General features: G+C 37.2%; 1 protein-coding gene and 1 pseudogene across 1 annotated transcript in view; one reads left to right on the top strand and one right to left on the bottom strand.

The window, feature by feature from the left end:
* YLPM1 (YLP motif containing 1) overlaps positions 1-20,801 on the bottom strand; it is a 63,718-nt gene that overhangs the window by 30,057 nt on the left and 12,860 nt on the right. The window contains exons 4-5 of the mRNA XM_063089610.1: positions 19,228-20,222; positions 2,161-4,281 (exon numbers count right to left, since the gene is read on the bottom strand). Coding sequence (XP_062945680.1) covers positions 2,161-4,281; positions 19,228-20,222 — 3,116 coding nt within the window. The remainder of the gene's footprint in view (positions 1-2,160; positions 4,282-19,227; positions 20,223-20,801) is intronic.
* Positions 17,164-17,402, top strand: LOC134371766 (cytochrome c oxidase subunit 6C-like; annotated as a pseudogene).

The raw sequence follows: 20,801 nt of genomic DNA, 5'->3' as shown, positions 1-20,801 counted from the left end.
AAGGTCGAGGGTTCAGATCCCCATACTGGCCAGCCGCCAAAAAAAAAAAAAAAAAAAAAAAAACTAAATAAAGTGATTTGGTAACACCAGGCCAACATTCCCACATGCCAACAATCAACAGAGTGGAGTAGTTAACTACCCAAGTTAGATGAAGCAGTCTTCCACAATCCCCACCACACTCTACCAAGTAATACTTGGCCCACATGCACTCATTTTTGTTACCTATCATAGGTAACACTTTAGTTTATGGCCCCTGCTGTAGATGGTCAGTCTATACCTTTAAAAACAACACTTCATATTCCTAAAGATTAATTAATTATGTACCCTTCAGGTTTTTCTTTAAATCTCTGGTTAAATTCCTTTTACATTTCCTTACACCCACCTTATGCCCACCTTAAAACATATATAACATCCACTACAACCTGTTTAAACCTTTCACAACTTTCTCCTTACATTTTGTAAAGTGTAGTGACCCAATGGACACAAAGTAAGGGTCAAGTATAAAAGACTATTTTCTGTCTTATGTAAATCATATTCCTTATGACTTTACACCAACACAACTTACTTGTATTCAACTATGACCTCTATTGTCCATCACTCCATATATTTTATTTTATTATGTGTGCATTGCCTAGAAAGAGCTTTTTAAAAAAGGATGAAGAAGCAGCACCTTTTATCCAGCATTTCTATATAAAGCGATAATGGATGAAAAGAAAATTTTAAAGAGGAAAGAAAGAAACCCTGGCAGCTTAGCAACACCAATCAGGTTGGTGTTCTCCATAAACAACACAGATTTTAGTGTCAGACAGACTGAGTTCAAATTCTGAGTTTGCCACTTAATATCCAAGTGAACTTAAACTCTCTGAGCCTTAGTATCATTTGTGAAGTGGGGATAATAACACTTATCTTTACAAGCCTCTGAGATATAAAAAATTTGAGATAGGAGGATTGAGATAATATATACTAAATTATCAGCACAGCACCCAGCACACAGTAGGTGTCAAATTAAAAGTGTCTATAATTTAAAAATGAATAGTGTAGTAGCTAAATATTCTATGTCACTCTTTCTACATCTTCTTCGTGAATAATGTGAGTAATCTGGCAAAAATAAACCTCTTAGACTATATCTTCTATACACCACAGAAACATGTTTTGCTGCCTGAGGCACCTGGTCTTTCACCTTCACCTACAGGTATTTTTCATCATACTTTTCTAGTCCTAAAGTTTCAGTTATCATTTCAGTTGGTATAATACACAAATGCAGACCAGAATTGAAAAATGAAAGGAACATAATATATTGGAATCCATCAAAACCTAACCGTTATTTTCTAAAAAAATTGCTTTAAAAAGCTTGCAATCTGTCATTGACTCCTAAATTCCTCTCCCAGGAAATAGTTGGTTTGAGGATTAAATGAGTTGTTAAACACAAAGCACTTAGTACAGTTCCTAGCACAGAGTATGCAAGCAATAAATGTTAGCTTTTGTTACTACTGCTACTACATGGGAGGCATTACGTAGATACCTATACATAGTTGATTTTAAGTCAAGAAATCTAAATTCTATTCTCCATCTCACAAAGAAAATATATGATTATGTAGAAACAAGTAACATCTTCAAGTAGAAATATCTATTTCTAGTTATAATGAAAAGTAAAACATCACAGAAAGAAAGAATCAATAGTTAGACAAATCTGAGCATGCTCCCAGGTAAACCATTCTTAGCTTCAACAGAGAAAAATAGCACTTTCCACAGTTATACCAAAGATTAGCAACTATGAAGTCTGTAAGATCTAATACAAAGAATAAACTGTCTACTGAAAAAAATGGAGGTTACATACAAGCCCTGTGAAATCCAGAGCATGGAAAAGTTGAAGTTTGACACTTGAAATATGTACGGGCATGGCAGGTTAGCAACACATCTACAAAGGCCAGGAATAGCAACCAATTTTCACACCTCAAGGCACAGTTTGTAAATACAACAGTTCCTAAATACTCATTCTAACCCTAAAACAGCACTGAATGACCAGAAATACAAAATTAAAAGTATGTGATAAAAGCACTTGAAGTAAAAGGACTCCATTCAAATATATCACATGACTTAAAAAAGAACAGTCTGAATGTGTTTTTGAGTAAAAGAAACGATCTTAAGGAGTCAACTTACCGAAGCATTTTCAGTTCTTGTGCAGCTTTCAAAATGATTTCGTGCTGCCTCTGACTGAGAACCATTACCCCTCCAAGGCTTTGGTCAGAGTCTAAGTTTGCATCGGACCCCATCATTTCAGAGGAATGATGTGAGGAGGGCATATGTTCCGCCATGGGGGAATGTCTATCCACATCAGATGGGTACCATCTGTCTGACAACCGTTCTCTTTCCCAGTCCATTCTGTCAGGTACATAATCTCGCTTTTCCCGCCATGTATCTCCTCTTTCTGGATACTCTCGAATCCTCAACTCACCCCTATCACGGAAATCTCGATCATACCCATGGTCTCGATTTCTTTCTTCTCTCCATCTATCATCCCGATATCTATCCAAAGGTGGAAGAGGTGGGAGAGGTGGTAATGGTGGAAGAGATGGAATATCCCGTTCACGGAACTGTGATTCTTGTTCATCCAGTGGTCTCCCATAATCTCTGTCCCACTCATTATCCAAATTTCTATCATACATATCCATGGGTCTTCCAATCCGATCCACATCCCTGTCCAAGTCCCTGTCCATTTCCCTATTGTAGTCCTCATCCATATCCTGTTCTCTCTCCCAATCATCCCACCAAGGGCCTCGCCTATCTCCATCGTGAGACCTAGATGGTGGCCCTGAGAACCTGTCCTCTCTGTTATATGGATCTAGTGAATCATCTTGATAGTCACGTTCACACTCTCTCCAGTATCTCTCTCTATCCCAATCATCAAGTCTTTCTCGTTCCATTGGAGCGTTTCTACCATCTAATGGGAACTCTTCATGCCCTCTATCTTCTCCATGGTTCCATGGAGCCCTAGGAGGCTCATCTCGGTGATATGGATACATTTTTTCCCCACCATCTCCTGGTTCTGGTCTGAATGGACCTCTATCACGACCAAAATCTGGTCTTCCCAGTCCCCTTTCCCGACTGCCAGGACCTCGAGGTGGTCCCCTCTCCCTGCTTCCAGCTCTTTGGGGTGGTATTCTCTCCCTACTCCCAGCCCTCCGAGGGAGTCCTCTCTCCTGACTGCCAGCCCTCCGAGGTGGTCCCCTTTCTCGGCTGCCAGCTCTACCCCTGTCCTGGCTGCCTTGCAGACCACCTGGCACTTTCTCCCGACTGCTTCCTGGCCTCAGCAACCCTCTGTCCCGGCTGCCTTCTCCTCTACTCATCTTCTCTCGATTGTCTTCTCTTCTACCCATCATCTTATCACGAAAGTCTTCTTGCTTGACCAACCCTGGGCCTCGACCGATCGCCTGGCCACGGCCTCTGTTTACTAGTCCTTTATCCCGTGTGTCTTCCATTCTGCTTTGCCCAGGACCTCTGTAAGATGAGCTACTGCCTCGATTGCCTTCTAATCTATTATCTCTGTTATCTGGCCGAGGTAGCCCTTTATCTTGGTTGTTTTCTGAATGGGGCAGACCAACACCCATAGGTTTAAAATCATTATCTACAGTTAATGACGATGATGTTGCTACTGCTGCTCCTCCCTCCATCCCCCCTATTTTAGAGGGAAAAGTAGACTGAGTATGTACAGGTTTATTTGCAAGGGGTACAGTCTGTGTAACAGCTTGGGCTTTGTCCATCTGAGTCTCCATACTTTGAGAATTCTGGTCCCAATTAGAAGGCTCTATGGGCCCTTCCAAGACTTCGCTTTTAGGTGGCTCTTGCTGAGAGTCGCTTAGATTCTCATTTGACTGAGCCGCCTTGGCATCCTTTACATCTGGACCAATGGAAAATGCAGCTGATTGCATTTTAAAATTCTTCTGTTGGTTACTACTGGTGTCTGCTAATGGTTCTTTGTTTCCTGAAAGAGGTTCTGCTTGTGACTTAGGTTGCTGCTGATGTTGCTGTCCAAAAGCTGGTTTGGGGCCTTTCCACTGTGGTCCACTCTGTCGAGGACTTGGGGATGTATTGGGGGTAATATAAAATTGAGATGCTGGCCCCCGGGGAATCATTCCCCATTTGCTTTTAGTGCCCTCTGCTGGGTGACCTTCATATCTGGGTCTTGGCCCATCGGGGCGATTTCCTTCAAAACGAGGCCCTTTGGGTCTCGGTCCTTCACACCTTGACCCTAAATCCTCAAATCTTCGAGGACCATCAAATCTACAAGTAAAACAAAAGATATTACTCAAGACAGTAAAGCAGAAAAAGGAATTGTCCACGTAAGAATATTTAAGGCACACTTGCCTTAGAATTTGTTTACAACAATGACTCTTTCAGTCATTAAACAAATCCTGAGTCACCTGTATCTCAGAACCATTATGGTAAGGTGGCAGAGTTCAGAAGGTCTTAGGCCAGGCTTTGGAAATCATGTCAGTATTATCTAATTTACTTCAACACATCTCCTGCAGCAAGTCAGTGATACACTGAACGGTTAAAAAGCAATTATAAATACTGCGTCTTAGTAGACAGAAGAGCCCACTCATTTAAAATGGAAAAAAGTTAACAAATTCTGTAACTCCAAGAGCACTTTTCAAATTAAATTGTAACTAAAAATGAAATATGTAACAATTAACAAGAAAATACAGGATGATTACAGATACTGCTGGAGCTAGCAATAACATCTTGATTGACAAAAGTTTTTAGAGAAAACAGCAGTCATCTCTTCAGTGTGTTCTGACATATAAAAAAGTTTACATACAGATGTTTTTGCTATGGACCCACCCATTCATTCAGTAAATACTTATTGCATATCACCTGTCTGTCAGGCACTACACTACATCCAAGAGATTCACATACAAACTGTCATTTATGCCCTCAAAGAGTTTACAATCAAGTGCAAAGAGAATCTAAGTGTAAATAAGTGCCAACAGATGCAATGACTAAAGTCTGCATACAATAAGGGCAATAGAGGAGAGAACAGTCAATTCTACCACAATGAAAAGGGTGCTGTCCAATAAAGGCTTTATACAATAGCAGGTGCTTAAATTGAGTCTTGAAAAACAAACTCTCTGAGATCAGCCTGACAGAATATGTTGGAAATGAGGGGAATAGGTGGCAAGGGCATCTCAGGCTAAGGAAGCAGTATGAGGAAAGGCAGAGAAATGCATACCAACGTAGCACGTTTGAAAGTACAAACAGTTTAACAAGGATGAAGCAAAGGGGAGATAGAGTCAGGAGAGCTGGGAAAGAGAGAGGATTGGAAAAGCAACACACTAAGAAATAAGGTAACAAGGTAGGCAAGCATCGATCTCCAGAAGATCTCGTATGCCTCATGTGGCAGTGACCTCCAATATGTGGTGGTCCTCCAATATCCATTCCCTCTTTTTCTACAGTAATAAAATTCCCTATTTTTAGCTGAATACAAGGCACCCTAGACTGGAGACTCTTTCCCTACCTCTCTTGTGGCTAGAACTTGCAGCCAAGTTCTGGCTAATGGGTTGAGAATGAAAATAATTTACATATCCCTCTGGGTTGTCCCTTTAAAGGAAAGAGTACATCCTCCTCTTCACAATTTCCTATTTCATGCTGATTTTGACATGGTGGTGAAGCATTCTGGACCACGTAATTAAGGGCAATATACTAAAGGATAGGGAAGGTACCAAATCAAAAGGAACCTAGATTCCCAACACTGTAGAGCCATCAAAAGTCCTGAGAGAGAATAAATTTCTAATTTGTTAAAGCAATCTGCCTTTGGATTGCTGTTACAACAGTTGAATTAATTCAGCTGGCTAAGGAGTTTGGAACACCTTACAAGCACTGTGAGTCACTAAATATGGTCTGATTTTTAAAAGACTGCTTTAGCAGAAAACTAGCACATGGATAGGAGGGGAAAAGGTCAGAGACTATTTCTTCAATTTGGGTAAGTAAAAGTGCTGCTTATTCTAAGGCACTGACTGATATGAGGATATAGAAGATAGGATAAAAGAGAGATGTGAAAGAAGGTAGAACTGATCGGATTTTGTAACAGGTGGAAATAAAACCACAGTGGAAAGGGAAGAATTTAGGATGATTCCAAGGTTTCTGGTTTAAGTAACTGAATGGATGGTGATGCCTTTTATGCCTTCAATGAGGATTAGAAAGGTTTTTGTTTCAATTGTTTGGGAAAATCAGTGAAGAGTAATAAATTCAGTTTCAGCAAAATATTTACTTCCCATCCCTTTGACTTTAGGTTTTGCTGGTCTAAAAGTCTTAGTTTCAGGGCCTGGCCAGTTAGCTCAGTTGGTTAGAGTGTGGTGTTGTAACACCAAGGTCAAGGGTTCAAATCCTGGTACCAGCCAGCTGCCAAAAAATAAAAAAGTAAAAGTCTAAATACTTCCACCAGGGGAATGTAACGATTCCATTAGATCGACAATGAGAATACAATTTTAGTTTGAAGTTCTGAATCAATAGGCAAAGGAGAAAGTTACTATACTGGCTGGGAGTGATTGATCCTGGCTCTCAAGGGGAAATTGTGTACTACTGCACAATGGGGGTAAGGAAGAGTATGTCTGAAATGCAAGAGACCCTCTAGGACACCTCTTAGTACTTCCATGTCCTGGTATTAAAGTCAATGGAAAACTACAATAACCTCATCAAGCAAGACTGCTAATAACCAAGACCTTTCAAGAACAAAGGTCTGGGTCACCCCACCAGGCAAGGAACCAGTACCACCTGAGGTATGTGCTGAGAGCAAAGGGAATATGGAATGGGCAGTTGCAGAAATAAGGACTGTAACAGTCATGAGTATTTCTTCCTTAATTTGATATATATGTATTTGAATATATACATATGTATTAACCAAATATTTTTTGGTTCATTTGTTTTTCTTCCTTATCATCTAACATTAGATGTGTTAATAATAGCTAACTTTAGAGCTGGTGGGTTAAGCTCAATTTGTTAGAGCATGGCGTTGTAACACCAAGGTCAAGGTTTTGGATCCCTGTACCAGCTAGCTGCCAAAAACAAAAAAATAGTTAACTTTATATCTCAGTATTTAAGTTACAGAATATCAAAGAGAGAGTATGAATTATCTAGAAGAATAAACATTGCCACAAAGACAAAAAAGGGACCTTACATCCTTTTCTGGGGAAAGGGTTAGAGTGGTTTGGTTGTCCAGAGATAATTGTCTCATGATAGGTGCAAAGATCTCCCTATGACCCACCCTAATCAGAAACATATTAAAAAGGGAATTTGGGGAAATGTAGTTCAGCCTAGCCAAGTCAACACTTTACAAACCCATCACAAGGAACTTAAAAATACAGAAACCCACAATAGACAGAGGGGGCCATCAGTAGATGAGAATTTTTTTTTTTTTAATTCTGGAAGATGAAGAACATATGTGAGTGATAACTTACAGAGCTGAAGAAGATGCAGTTTAGACTGCTGGTAGCAGAAAGGGATAAAATCAAAATGGGGCTGGCTTGCCCACAGAACCCCAGAGAGGGTCAGGATTCTCAGATACCAGTGATGCTAGGGAAGGACAGTAGTAACACTTGGGGCTAAAAATATGTACAGTCCTTCCTCAGTATCTGCAGAGGAATGGTTTAAGGATCACCATACTCCCACACACCCCCGTCTCCCATCCCCCTGCATATAGCAAAATCTATGGATACTCAAGTCCTGCAGTCGACCCTGTGGAACCCACATACATGAAAAGTTGGCCCTCTGTATAAATAGGTTCCACTGGTTCCGCATCCAGTAAATGCTGTATTTTTAATCTGCAGTTGGTTGGAAAAAAAATCTGCATATAAATGGGCCTATGCAGTTCAAACCTGTGCTGTTCAAAGGTCCACTGTAAAATTAAAACCTATAGTCAGAACCATTAACTACCTTTTCTCTAGGCTGGATGTTGCTAAATTCTTATATTTGAGGGTCCCCTAGCAGTAGCAGACAGTTGCTTGTCCTATTACCTAAAGCAAAACCTGACAGTTGACAAGTCCCACACATATACACAGAGCTCCCAATCAGCTTATCAGGGTCTCCCATTCTTAAATATAAATGGATAGCCAAGGATCACTAGATATTTGAGGAACACCTCCAAAATGAAATGAAGAGACCAAAGATAGATAAATAGGACATGAATCTGGAAAAAATAGAGATAATGCAAAAAAAAAAAAAAAGAAGAGAACTTAAAATAAAAAAACCCAATTTAAATTGGTATCCTCAGATTCTGAGAGATATCTATAAATCAAGAACAAATGTTATTTGAAGAAAAGAATCAGAATCAGAAGAACAACAGAAAAATTTTTTTCAAATTCTCATAATAAAAAAATGCAATGATCCTTGTGACAGATATTGAGGAGAAAAAAGAAAAAAAAAATACAGTAAGAGGATTAGAAGTTAAAGTATCTCAGAGAGTACAAAAAAATAAGAGAGAGAGAAAGAGACAAAGATAATCAACCCAACATGTCCAATATCCTACTAAGAGGAGTTCCAGAGAGAGAAAAACAGAAAATAAGAGAAAAAAAAAAAATTAATGAAGAAATAGTATAAAGATATTTCCCAGAGTTAAAGAGATTCCAATTTCCAGACAGAAAGAGCACAGCACACTGAGTACTTAGTGTAATTAATAAAATTAAACAAAAAACCACTAAGAAATTTTAAAATACCAGGAAAAAAAAAGTTTCTGGCAGTGGTGGGAGAGATCACCAAAACAGGAAAAGAATCAGAATGGCACAACAGCTACCCTAGGTGTTAGAAGAAAACAGAACGATGACCCTAAAACTTTGAGGAATAATTATATACAACTTCAAATTCAATATCCATATTATTAATCAACTGTGAGGATAGAATGAAGACATTTTCAGACATGTGAGGACTCATAAAATTTACCTCCCACTCACTCTTCCTTAGTAAGTTACTTGAGCACTCAGCTCAGGAAAAGGAGGCACTAAACCATAACAGGAAGTCATGAGATTCAATAAATACTAAATCCAATTCAGGATGATAATCAAGGGAAATGCTGTACTAACAGCTATATAGCAGACCTGCAGCTCAACCAATGAGGCCAGGCAAGGAGATGCATGGCTTTGGGAGAGAGATTCCCCCACACCGTCCCTCAGAGGAAAGGAGATGGTGTTTTCAGGAGTTGGGGTGAAGGATTATTTTTAAAAGGAGATTGCAAGAAGAAAACCGGAAATTGTAGAAAAAAGTTATTACACAAAAGAAAATGTAATCTAGAATGCTACCTAGCTCTACAATAAACAACATTAACAAAATAATGTAAATATTACTGACTTAACAAAAATAGTGATATAAATATATTGGGCAGATGGGGTTAGAGTAGAGTAAGAACTAAACCTTTATTTATCACAACAGGAAGTAAATATATAATATCTAAAATGTATAAGTCAAGAAAGTGATATGAAAATAGTGATATGAATATAGCTACTTTGAGGCTAGCTGGTTAGCTCTCTTAGGAGAGCATGCTACTAGTAACACCAAGGTCAAGGGTCGGAACCCCTTATCAGCCAGCTGCCAAAAACAAAAACAAAAACAAAAACAAAAACACAAAGCTACCAAAAGCAGCAGCTAAAAAATTAAAAGAGGAAACCACTGGGAAACACATCTAGGGTAACATAGGCATTGAATAGCCATTTCCTTCAATTTTTCAAGACCACGTACATGTATCATTTTGATAAAAACATAAAATGTATTTCTTTAAAGGGCACAGAGAGAGGATTAGCCACCATCAGGAGAAGAGCTGCTGCTTATGAGACTGTAAGAAAGAACATGAACACGGTAAATAAGGTAAGGGCTAGAAGTAAGGAGTTTTACTGAGCCTGATAGCCTCAATTTCCTCTATGAGGCAGGAAGCTAAACTAAAGATACCAAGTAAAATAAAAATGTTTGCTGAGAAGCAGCACTAGGGTAGATCTTCTATGCAAGGTAGTGAAGGCTTGGCATTGCTATCATGGCAAAGGGGAAAGGAGCTGACTAGGGACTTGTCACAATTCTAAGGATGGAAATCATATATTTACAGAGAAAAAAGTAGGCTTGTGATGGTTTGGTTCCTTTTCTTCTTCTTCTTCTTCTTCTTCTTTTTTTTTTTTTGCAGCTGGCCAGTAGCGGGATCTGAACCCTTGACCTTGGTGTTACCAACACTACACTAACCAAATGAGCTAACCAGCCAACTCTGGATCCTTTTTTTTAAAAAGATGACTGGTAAGGGGATCCCAACCCTTGACTTGGTGTTGTCAGCACCATGCTCTCCCAAGTGAGCTAACCGACCATCTCTAAATAGGGATCCGAACCCACGGCCCTGGTGTTATCAGCACCACACTCTCCCAAGTGAACCACGGGCCAGCCCTGGATCCTTTCCTTGAAGTTACATTTATTAATTCAAAATGCCTGGAATAATAATATCTTAGATTATTAAAGTTGTCTAAAGTCATCTGCTTTGTATTCAGTGCAGTAATCCCTAGTTCATATAGGTGATAAGAGAAGACTATCATCCACAACGTACAAGAGTCAGTGAGAAACCTTATTAATATGTTACCTAGTATTATAATCAAATTCTGAATATAAACAAACAACACTCCTAACTAAATTGTGAATGCCTTGAGAATTTTATCTATGACTAACATTTTGGCATAGGCAACATTTATTGAACACCTTGTAATTGTTAGGTACTATGCTAGTCCTGGAAATAGTCATACCTACCTCCAAAGATTTGATGGTCCACAGGAAGAGTGAGACAAGTGAACTGACAATTAGAAAAGAAATTTATAAATATAGGACATGTTTGTCTTGCTAACTAAAATATCACCAATGTGTGACTCTTTGAAGGATCCCAATATAAAATTATTCAAGTGCTACCCCTGAGGAAGAAAAAGTAGGAATGAGTAAAGCAAAAAAATGGCAGGAAAGGGATGCCAGACAAAGAGAAGAGCATGTGTAAAGATCAGAGGAAAGGACAAAGGATAGTAGGGTGCTTTACTTTCAGACTAAAGTGCTGATCACAGCCAAGGGCCATCATTTTATTTTCATTTTGGGGACCAGAAAATGTTAAAACCATTTGAAATATATTTTCAACACGATATATAAATAGCAAATATTTGTCATTACTGCACTTTTAAATTTTCAAAGTTCAAAGACATTACAAAATAACAGACTATCAAAACCTTTTTCATTTATAAAAGTAAAGAACTTTTAGGCCTTTGGAATAAATACAGGGTACTTCAAGAAGTTCATGGAAAGATTCATATTATCTTTTAATTCTATGTTTCTACAAAGCTTTTGAAGTACCCTCAAATATTAAGATACCCATCTTAAAAATTTGTATCAAAATAAGCCATCTTTATATCAATTATCATGAAATACCATGACCTTTTTAACGTATAAAAACATGTATTTGAAATAAAGTAAAAACACAGTATCTATTCACTAAATATAATCACATAAAAATGCATGCACTGCACATTGGTTAGATGAGAAGAAAAATAAACAAATATTTGGTGTTTAAATATTTAGAAAATTTGTTTGTATAGTTAAATATTTCATAAATCCCTAAAATATAAAAACCAAAACCCAAGTATTAAGTCCACAGAACTAGGTATAAAAATTTCAAAATCTGATATAAAATCTCCAAATTTGGTATAAAAATTTAAGAGGTGTGCAGAAATATAAATACCCTTATGGAAGGTATTGTCTGTATCATACTATTTGCATAAATATACTAAAATCAGCAGACCACGCAAATTTCAAGATACTAAATTCTGGAATCAAATTCTTTCCCTTTTAGTTTTCTTGTGAAATAATGCCTATTTTCTAATATGTGTAACCAAGGACTGAAAATCAAAATTCCCAAAGATAAGTAATTGCTATGAACAGGAACAATCATGACAAATGGAAACATACAGAAAACTATAGTGTTCATAGTCCCTTACTAATTCTAGTAAGACAGATATAGAAAGAGGTCCACAATCCCAGTCCTAAAACCAATCAAAAAGTAGGTGAGACTGATTGGAAGCCTTGATATTATAAAGATGTCAATTCTTCCTCAAAATGGCCATAGGTTCTATGCAATGTTCATTAAAATTCCAGCAGGTTTCTGAAAAGTGACAAGTTGGATCTAATGAGAATAATCAAGACAATCTAGAGCAGGGGTCAGCAAACTATAGTCTATCAGCCAAATACAATTAGGAGTAATCTTTGCACATTTTTAAAGGTTAAAAAAAAAAAACGAAAAATATTCGATAGTGACCAAATGTGGCCCACAAAGCCTAAAAATATTTACCATCTGGCCTTTTCCAAAAAAAAGTTCCCAGCACCTGATCTAGAAGCACAGAATTGGTGGATTTACACTAACAGATATCAAGATTTATTACAAAGCTACAGTAATTAAAATACTGATACTGGTGCAAGGACAGACAAATAGATCAAGGGAATAAAGAGCCAAGAAACAAATAAACACATTTAGATACTTGATTTATAATGAAGGAGACACTGCAAAGTAGTAAAGAAGGGATGACCTTTTCAATAAAGTGTTGGGGTCAACTGGGTTGTCATATGGAAAATAATGAACCATGATGCCTACACCTCACACCATACATTAACAAAAAAATCAATTCTGTATGGATTGTTGATTTAAAAATAAAAGGTTGAAGTAATAAGATTTTAAAAGCCAGGATAGTATATTATGGCCTTGGAATTTCTTAAACAGGATACAAAGCAAGCACTAACCATAAAAGAAAAGATTAATAAATTGGACTACTAAAGTAAAATAAAGAATTTCTGTTACTCGAAAGACACCACTAAACCTTAGGGTTCATCAGGGTTCACTGGATCCAATTATTGTTTTTCAGGCTTTTTTAAAAACAGTTCCAACTGTCTGTAAAGTCTGATATTTCACGACATTTTCTCTTACAGGCCTACCCAAACGAAGAGAAAATTACTTTTTAAAAAACAGAATAAAACTTATATTACCTTGCAATTACCATATGGATCCACTGGATCCTTATAAATCTAAGATATATTACGGGATCTCAGTAAATTCTTTTCCTATATCTTGAAACATTTTGCAATTTCCTTATCACAAACTTCATTATCACTCACCATTACATATCAGTTGTCCTCAACTATGCTTTAAAAGATTAAAAAAGATGACAAAAAAGATGACCTAGAAGGATAAAGCAAAGATGAAATAAACTGTCATCATCCTTGCATTGCACAAAATATTGCAGTCTGCTTTTAGGCTTTAAAGAGCACCACTGAGAATTCAGAATTTTTCATTCCCTGACTATTATGATAAAAAGAAGAAAACTGACAGCAAGTTGTTTCAATATATTACTGGATGAATTAAAAGATAAATGCAGAGATAGCATTATAGGCTCTAAAAATGATGCCAAAGTGATCATATAAGTACAATGTCTCACTATGAGTCCTCAAGATGACAATATCTTAGATGATATTCCCAAATTCAAGATTTGATGAGTGAACAATATATTTCTAAAGACAGAAAGAAAATGTACTATCATCCACTTAGTTATTAAACACAAAGGACTTCACCACATATTTTGTGGCAAGAACCTGGACCATCCCAATTTGCTAAAAGAATATGTAACAGAACTATTTCATCTTTTATGATATCTGTGCACCAAAATTTACTTGATGTAAAGATTATCACTTTTAAAATTTTTATTAAAATTTCTTATAAATTGTTTTTCGCTATCCCTTTATTCTTACTTCTGTAAATTATTTTAAATTTTAAAACGAAAGGATCCATTGGACCTACACGGTAAAGTAAAGACCACTTTCCTAGTATACTAAGGGTTAAGAAAGTAAAAAGTGATACAGAGTGAGAAATTTGCAACACATATAATGGGTAAACAACTGATATCTGAAAATGAGGGGGAAAAAAGAGCTGATATGTAGAATATACTAAAAAGTCCTGCAAATCAATAAGAAATAAAACAGATAACCCAAAAGAAAAATGGGGGAAAGGCTTGAATCAGCATTTTATAAAAGAGGAAATCCAACTGGACAATAATCAAATGGAAAGAAATGCAACCTCATTAGTCATCAGGGAAGTGTAAATTGAAACCATTATCACAATACCACTAAACATCCACCAAGATTGCTAAAAATTAAAGTTTAGCATTACCAAGTGTTGACAAGGATACAAAAATACTGGAACACTGAAACATTGCTGGTGAGAGTGTTAACTGAAACAACTACTCTGGAAAACTGTTCAACAATATCTATCAACGTGCAACATGTACATACCCCACAATCAAGCAATTCCAATCCTTAGTATATATTCAAACAAAATTAAATACACACAAACACACTCACATATGCACATCTAAAGGAACATAATACAGCACCAAAAGACACATAGCATTTTTCATGACAGCAAAAAAACTCCAATGACCATCAAAATTAGAATGGACAGATTGTGGTGTATCCACACAATGGAATGTTGTACAGGAATGAGAATGAACAAACTATCACTACACACAACATGGATGAATCTCACAATACAATGCCAAGTGAAAGACGCCAGACTCAAAAGAGTACATACAGTATAATCCCATTAACATGAAGTTCAAAAACAGGCAAACTAGTTTATGGTATAAAAAGTATAGTGGTTATCTTTGAGGTGAGGGAAAATGGCTAAGAAGGGAGATGAAAGGGACTTCTTATACACTAATAATTCCTAATTCTTGATCTGAGTAGTGTGTCTATTTTGTGAAAATTCACTAAACTGTACACTTAAGATTGAGCACTTCTTTGTAAGTTACCCCTGAATAATTTTTATTATTGAAAAATGAAAGGCCTGGGAAACCACTGACCACTGATATTACAGTTTATTGGAGCAATGGGAGTCTTCTGGAAGACTTGGTGAATCCAATGATACACACTCACACACATGCATACACAGTATGAAGAGAGCTGTCCTAGATGCTCAACAATGTGGTATGCTATTTACACGTGATGCGGTTTTGTCCCTTGACTTTTTGGAAATCTTTAGTTTTTAGAAAGCAGCCTAAATCTGGATTTTGAAAAAATTGAAAGCAATTTATGTACTTCATTTTATGTTACTGGTAAATCTGTTTAGCTGTGTTTTCAATTCCTGTTTTTTTACTCACTTTGTTTAAAAAAAAAAAAAAAGAGTGGCTTACCATATCAGTTACATGTTTATAGCAAAATCTGAATTCAACTGATAAAGGAAGTTCACAAACTTCCTCTATAGTGTAAAATATTCATACCTCAGTCTCTTTTACTCAATAAGCAGCTTCTCACTGGTATTTTTTTTTTTTTACTTAGTTACATGGGAGAAAAAAGAACTATGCCTGGGTCATAGTCACAAACTATACTCTATAAGGGCTAAGTGAGCAAAAGAAGTAGAAGGGTGACAGAGGGATGATAGAAATGGCAATGACATAAGCTAGCTTGGGAAAAGATTTCCTAACCAAGGTGGATAATGTCAGCAGGATCCAATTCAATGACCAAAACAATCATCCTTTTCAAAGTTGCCGGTGAAAGAGCTAGAGAGGATATCACATACCTAAAAAAAAAAAAAATCAACATTCACCAAGATTTCAGCAGACTAAAACGATGGCCCAAATCTAACTAGATGAAATTAAAAATAAATGTAACATCTTAGAAAAAAACAAAACAAACAAAAAAACAACTGTACAAGTTCAGGATGAGAGAGACTTGGCTTAAAAATAGCTAATGTGAGGGCTGGTCATTTAGTTCAATTGGTTAGAGTGCAGTGTTATAACACCAAGGTCAAGGGTTCAGATCCCTGTACTGGCCAGCCACCAAAATAATAATAATAATAATAACAACAACAACAACAACAACAATAATAAGACGTACAGCAACAACAACAACAATAATAATAATAAGACGTAATGTGAAAAAGACCTGGGAAGCCAAACCGATGTTAAGCTCAACATGAGTCAACACTGTGAGACTACAGATCAAAAGCAAAAAACAACTTGTTAAGGTTATATAAGCACATTACCTATAGTGAAGTTGGTAACAGACCTATGGTCCTCTGCAACTAAAGTTAAGTGTTCATTCTGAAAGAGACTAACAAACCAAAGACCCTTCAAAGGAGACAGTGAGCAGCAGGAGGATGCTAGAACCAATGTTAATGTGAAAAGAATTTGAGTGCATGTGATTGGCAGAGCAGAATGGGTAACTCAGGGTGGGGGAGACATGAGAGTAGTTTTTAAATTTAAATAACTGTAGTGACACACTGTAGAAGGATAGGATAATTCATTATGTGTTGCTCCACAGAGACAGATCTAGAATCAATAGGTAGAAGTTACAGAAACACATGTAGGACCAATGTAAAAAATACAACTTTCTAGAAAATTGTCAATGCCTTATCTGGCAGTGCTCCCTACCACAGTGTCAATGTTCAAGCAGGATCCATCAGCTGCTTGTTACAGAAAGTACAATGGACTTAAAAGTGCATCAGAAGGCCCTGGATTCTAATCCAACTTCAACCATTCACTAGTTGTCATGTGGAGCAATTTACTTATAACCTCTCCAAATCTCAGCTTTTCTTATGTATTTACCTAATGAGATCACTGAGAGGAATAAATAAGGTGATATGTGTAAGACCCAGCATGATATACTAAAATGCAATACAAATGTGAGTTGCCATAGACAGATACTGCACCAGATAATTGCTAAGATCCTTCCAGCACTGAGATTATTAACTGTACCTTTGAGGTAAGAAAAAACTTAAAATAGGTCCTAAGGGCCGGCCCAGGGCTCACTTGAGAGAGTGTGGTGCTTATAACACCAAGGCCGCAGGTTCGGATCCCTATATAGGGATGGCCGGTTCGCTCACTTGAGAGAGTGTGGTGCTAGCAGCACTGAGTCAAGGGTTGAGATCTCCTTACTGGTGACCTTTAAAATAAAAAAAGTCCTAAACTTACAAAGCCAAGATTTGGTAGGCAAAGAGAGAATACATTAACATGACAGACATCAAGGGAGCAGGAAATGTATGTTTTATGAGGCATTAAAAATGTACTTTTCTGGGCAGTTCATTTCTCCATCAGCCAGGAAGGGCACTGGTATTGAGGGACAATAACTACCATGGCTTCCAGTGCTTTGATGAAACCTCGACATGTGGCCTTCTGGCCAGGTGTCTGTGATTTCATATTGTTGGCGCATTCACTGTATGCCTAGTAGTTGCACCTCTCTGTAAGTTTGCTGTGGTGGAACCAAGAAAGAAGGAATATGCAGATTTCTACAGAGATTATGATTTCATAAAAGATTTTGAGGAGATGAGGAAGGCCGGTATTTTCAGAGTGCAAAGTGATTTTGGAATGTAAGAATTTGTTTGGACTGAGTTTCATAGAAGTTTGTCACTGACCTGTGTTCCTCAACTATGGAACATGAACATGTGGGCTAAGGAATAGTTTCTCTTGATAAATAAATAATTAACAACAACAACAACAAAAATGTACTTCTATGATAGCAAATTAGTCACTAAATCTAAAAGACAATGTTCAATTCAGAAGATAAGTATGACTTCAAATCATGAAGATAATACACATGCCAAATAAATCAAGATTACAAATGTTCTGTAATCAATGACAATATGAATTTGAATCATGGCATTAAACACAGTACATAAATAGTTCTTTTGCTCTGGGGAACCTCTAGACTCAGCAGCTCCACATGAGTGTGGACTCGGGTTCTAATCTCCCAGCTACATGGTCCTGATTGAGCAAGTTACCTAATCCTCTCAGCTCCAGTTTGTAAAGGGTAAATGTAGATTAACCTGCCTAGTTTACAGGTTGTTGAGAAGATTCCCATAAGACAATAATGTATATAAAGTCTCTAGCAAGGCTGCTTGGTACACAGAGGAATTCACGTCAATTGCCTCTAACTTTCTCTTAGCTTTGATTTTGGATAGAGATTTGTGCCATATTGTTTTCAGAATTATAAACTTGGGGAACAATTAAAAGATACTTTGTTTTCAAATATTAAAATAAGGCTTAAATTAAAAATGATGTAGATCCATTGATATCAAGATAGAAAGCTAAGTAATATACAGGTTTGTGGAAAAAGCAAGTAACAAGACAATGTACTCAGTATGATCCCATTGTTACGAAACATATTTTTTAAATGATTTCATTTCCAAAAAATAAATATAAAAAAATTTTTTAAAAAGGAAAGAAAAAACTATTATCTCCAGATGGTGAAATTAGATGACTTTCACTTTTTTCTATATTTTTCTATAATGTTTGAATTTTGTATAAGGAGTATGTATTTCTACTACAATTTCCAATTTGAAAAAAACCTGACTGAAAATATTTTTCTATAGGAAAATTATCATTTAGGTCAACTTGAGTAGAAAAACATTTTTACAAACTTGGAAAAATGAATTTAACACTTTTTTAAGAGGTAAAGAAAAAACTTAGAAATCACTAATTTTTTCCTTTTCTAAATAAATATGTGGTTCAGACAAAAGAAAAACATCTCCATAATTAAGAAAGATAATAACTGAGGAAAATAAAGGATGTAAGCTCCATGGGGGCAGGGATCTTGTCTGTTCTTTTATATTCACTGCTGTAAGCACAGAGCAGGAACTTAATAAATATTTGTATTTACTCTACACTAAATTTCATGGCCTTCTTTCTTTTCTTTTCCCTTTTTTTTCCTGGCAGCCAGCTAGTACAGGGAACAAACTTCATCGCCTTATTTCAATAGAATATTGGCTTATTCACCTTTATCTTAACAATCAGCATATTATCTAATAAACAGTAATTACCAATTCAATTATTTGTCAAATAAATGAAAAGCAAAAAAGATACATAAGTTTAACAAATATTTTTTGAAGCTGAAAAGTCAATAAGAAGTAATAAGGATTACACTAAAACACTGTATTCATTCTGGACTGTAATCTCTACATACAGGATAAAAGCAGTGACATCAAAGAATGGGGGCATGTTACCTTTCCTAGATTACATTATGCCATGTCTAATAAGAGAGTAATACTAACATTATTAATTGTAAACCAGGAATGTATATAAAAGCACAAAGAGAATATAAAAATTGTTTAAATGAAGCTTTTTATATTATTGAGGCCTCTGCAGCCTATGTCAACAAAATAGCCAAACAGCCCCTCCCCTCCAAAAAAAGTAGACCTACCTTGGGCCTCTCGGACCTTCCAAGTAACTACTTCTAGGAGGATCTGGAAGCAGTCCACCTGACCTCACTGGCATGTCCTTGACTGCAGTGATTGGCTGAGATGGAGCAGCTGAAGATTCCCCAAGTCCTTGTTCAGATGAGAACGAACTGTATGGCAGAGTAGACTTGCTCAGAGGAGCTTTAGAATTCACTTGTTCTGATAGGCCAACAGCTGATTGCAATGGAGGATGATAAGTTGAAGGTGGGGCAGAACCAAAAGACACAGGAGTGGGAAGCAGTGCTGGTCTAGGTTTCTCTGGAACTTGTGAGCTCTGAGAACTGGAGGCTGGTGGAATTGGGGCTGCTGTCAACTGAGGAGGTATCCCTTGTGGAACCCCCGGGGGAGGTATTCCTGGAGGAGGTGTGGCTGAAGATAATGGTGGGAGGGGCATGACAGGTGGGGGTGCCGTTGAAGAGAGAGATGGTGGAGGAAGAACTGGTGGTGGCCCTGCAGAAGAGAGGGAAGGCGGGGGAAGAACTGGTGGTGGCCCTGCAGAAGAAAGAGATGGAGGCATCCCTGGTGGGGGCACAGAGGTTGGTAGAGAAGGTGGCATCACAGGTGGGGGCATGCCAGGCGGTGGTACTGTAGCAGGTAGGGCAGGGGGCATCACTGGTGGTGGCAATGATGGAGGCAATACTGGAGGGGGCATTGTTGGTAGAGGTGGAGGCATCTGAGAATATGGAACAAAAGGAGGGGGCATTGACATGTTCCCCATATACTGGTTCTTCATGTTCTGAAATGAATTGACTTTCTCCTGCAGATAGGTCTGAGTGGCTTTCATATGTCCCTGCCATGTTTTCCACTGCTTCTCATACTCCTGAAGCTGATCTTTATGAGGATAGGAATGGAGTTGTTCCTCCCACAGCTGAAACTCTCGCTCCCATTCTTGGTAGAGATGTTGAAACTGTTGCTGCTGCATCTCATAATGCCGCAGCTGCACATCTACAGACATGGTCTACAAATAAAGGGATAAAAATTATTTCAAGACATTCATATAAGAGATTTAATCATAAGTTAAAGTATTAATGAATCAAGGGCATTTGAAGCCTTTGGAAATTAGAACACTAAAGACTTTGGGAGACTAAAGATAAGCTTGTTAAATCCTTTCAGTGATGATCATTCTTCTTTCTTCCTTTGGCTTATTTATGTAACTTATTATAGAATTGGAAAAACCAACCAAACACTAAAGCAAATACCTATCTTAGCAATAAGTATTTTTCAATTTTTTAATATCACTATGGATGACTTTAAGGACTTGAAAAATAAACGATTATTATAGATATATAGATACAAGATTATAACTCAAAGATACAAGACAAACAAGTATCTAAGTCACTTTATCTTTTACAGTGTATTTGCTTAGTTTTTTGGAATGCTTCTTTTTGGCCTTTTTACTGGATTGTTTGCTTATCTGTTACTGTAGCAATGTGTAAGGAAAACAAAGGTTAACTTGTAGCTAAGTGATAAAAAATTCCAGGTTCTTAAATCCCTTAGCAAAAGTATTCTAACATCTGACCTGGGTTGCCATGATCAG

This window comes from Cynocephalus volans, chromosome 3 (assembly GCF_027409185.1).
Source record: "Cynocephalus volans isolate mCynVol1 chromosome 3, mCynVol1.pri, whole genome shotgun sequence".
In the NCBI taxonomy this organism is placed as follows: domain Eukaryota; kingdom Metazoa; phylum Chordata; class Mammalia; order Dermoptera; family Cynocephalidae; genus Cynocephalus; species Cynocephalus volans.
The sequence above is the reverse complement of the archived record's forward strand: the minus strand, read 5'-3'. Positions and strand labels throughout refer to the sequence as shown.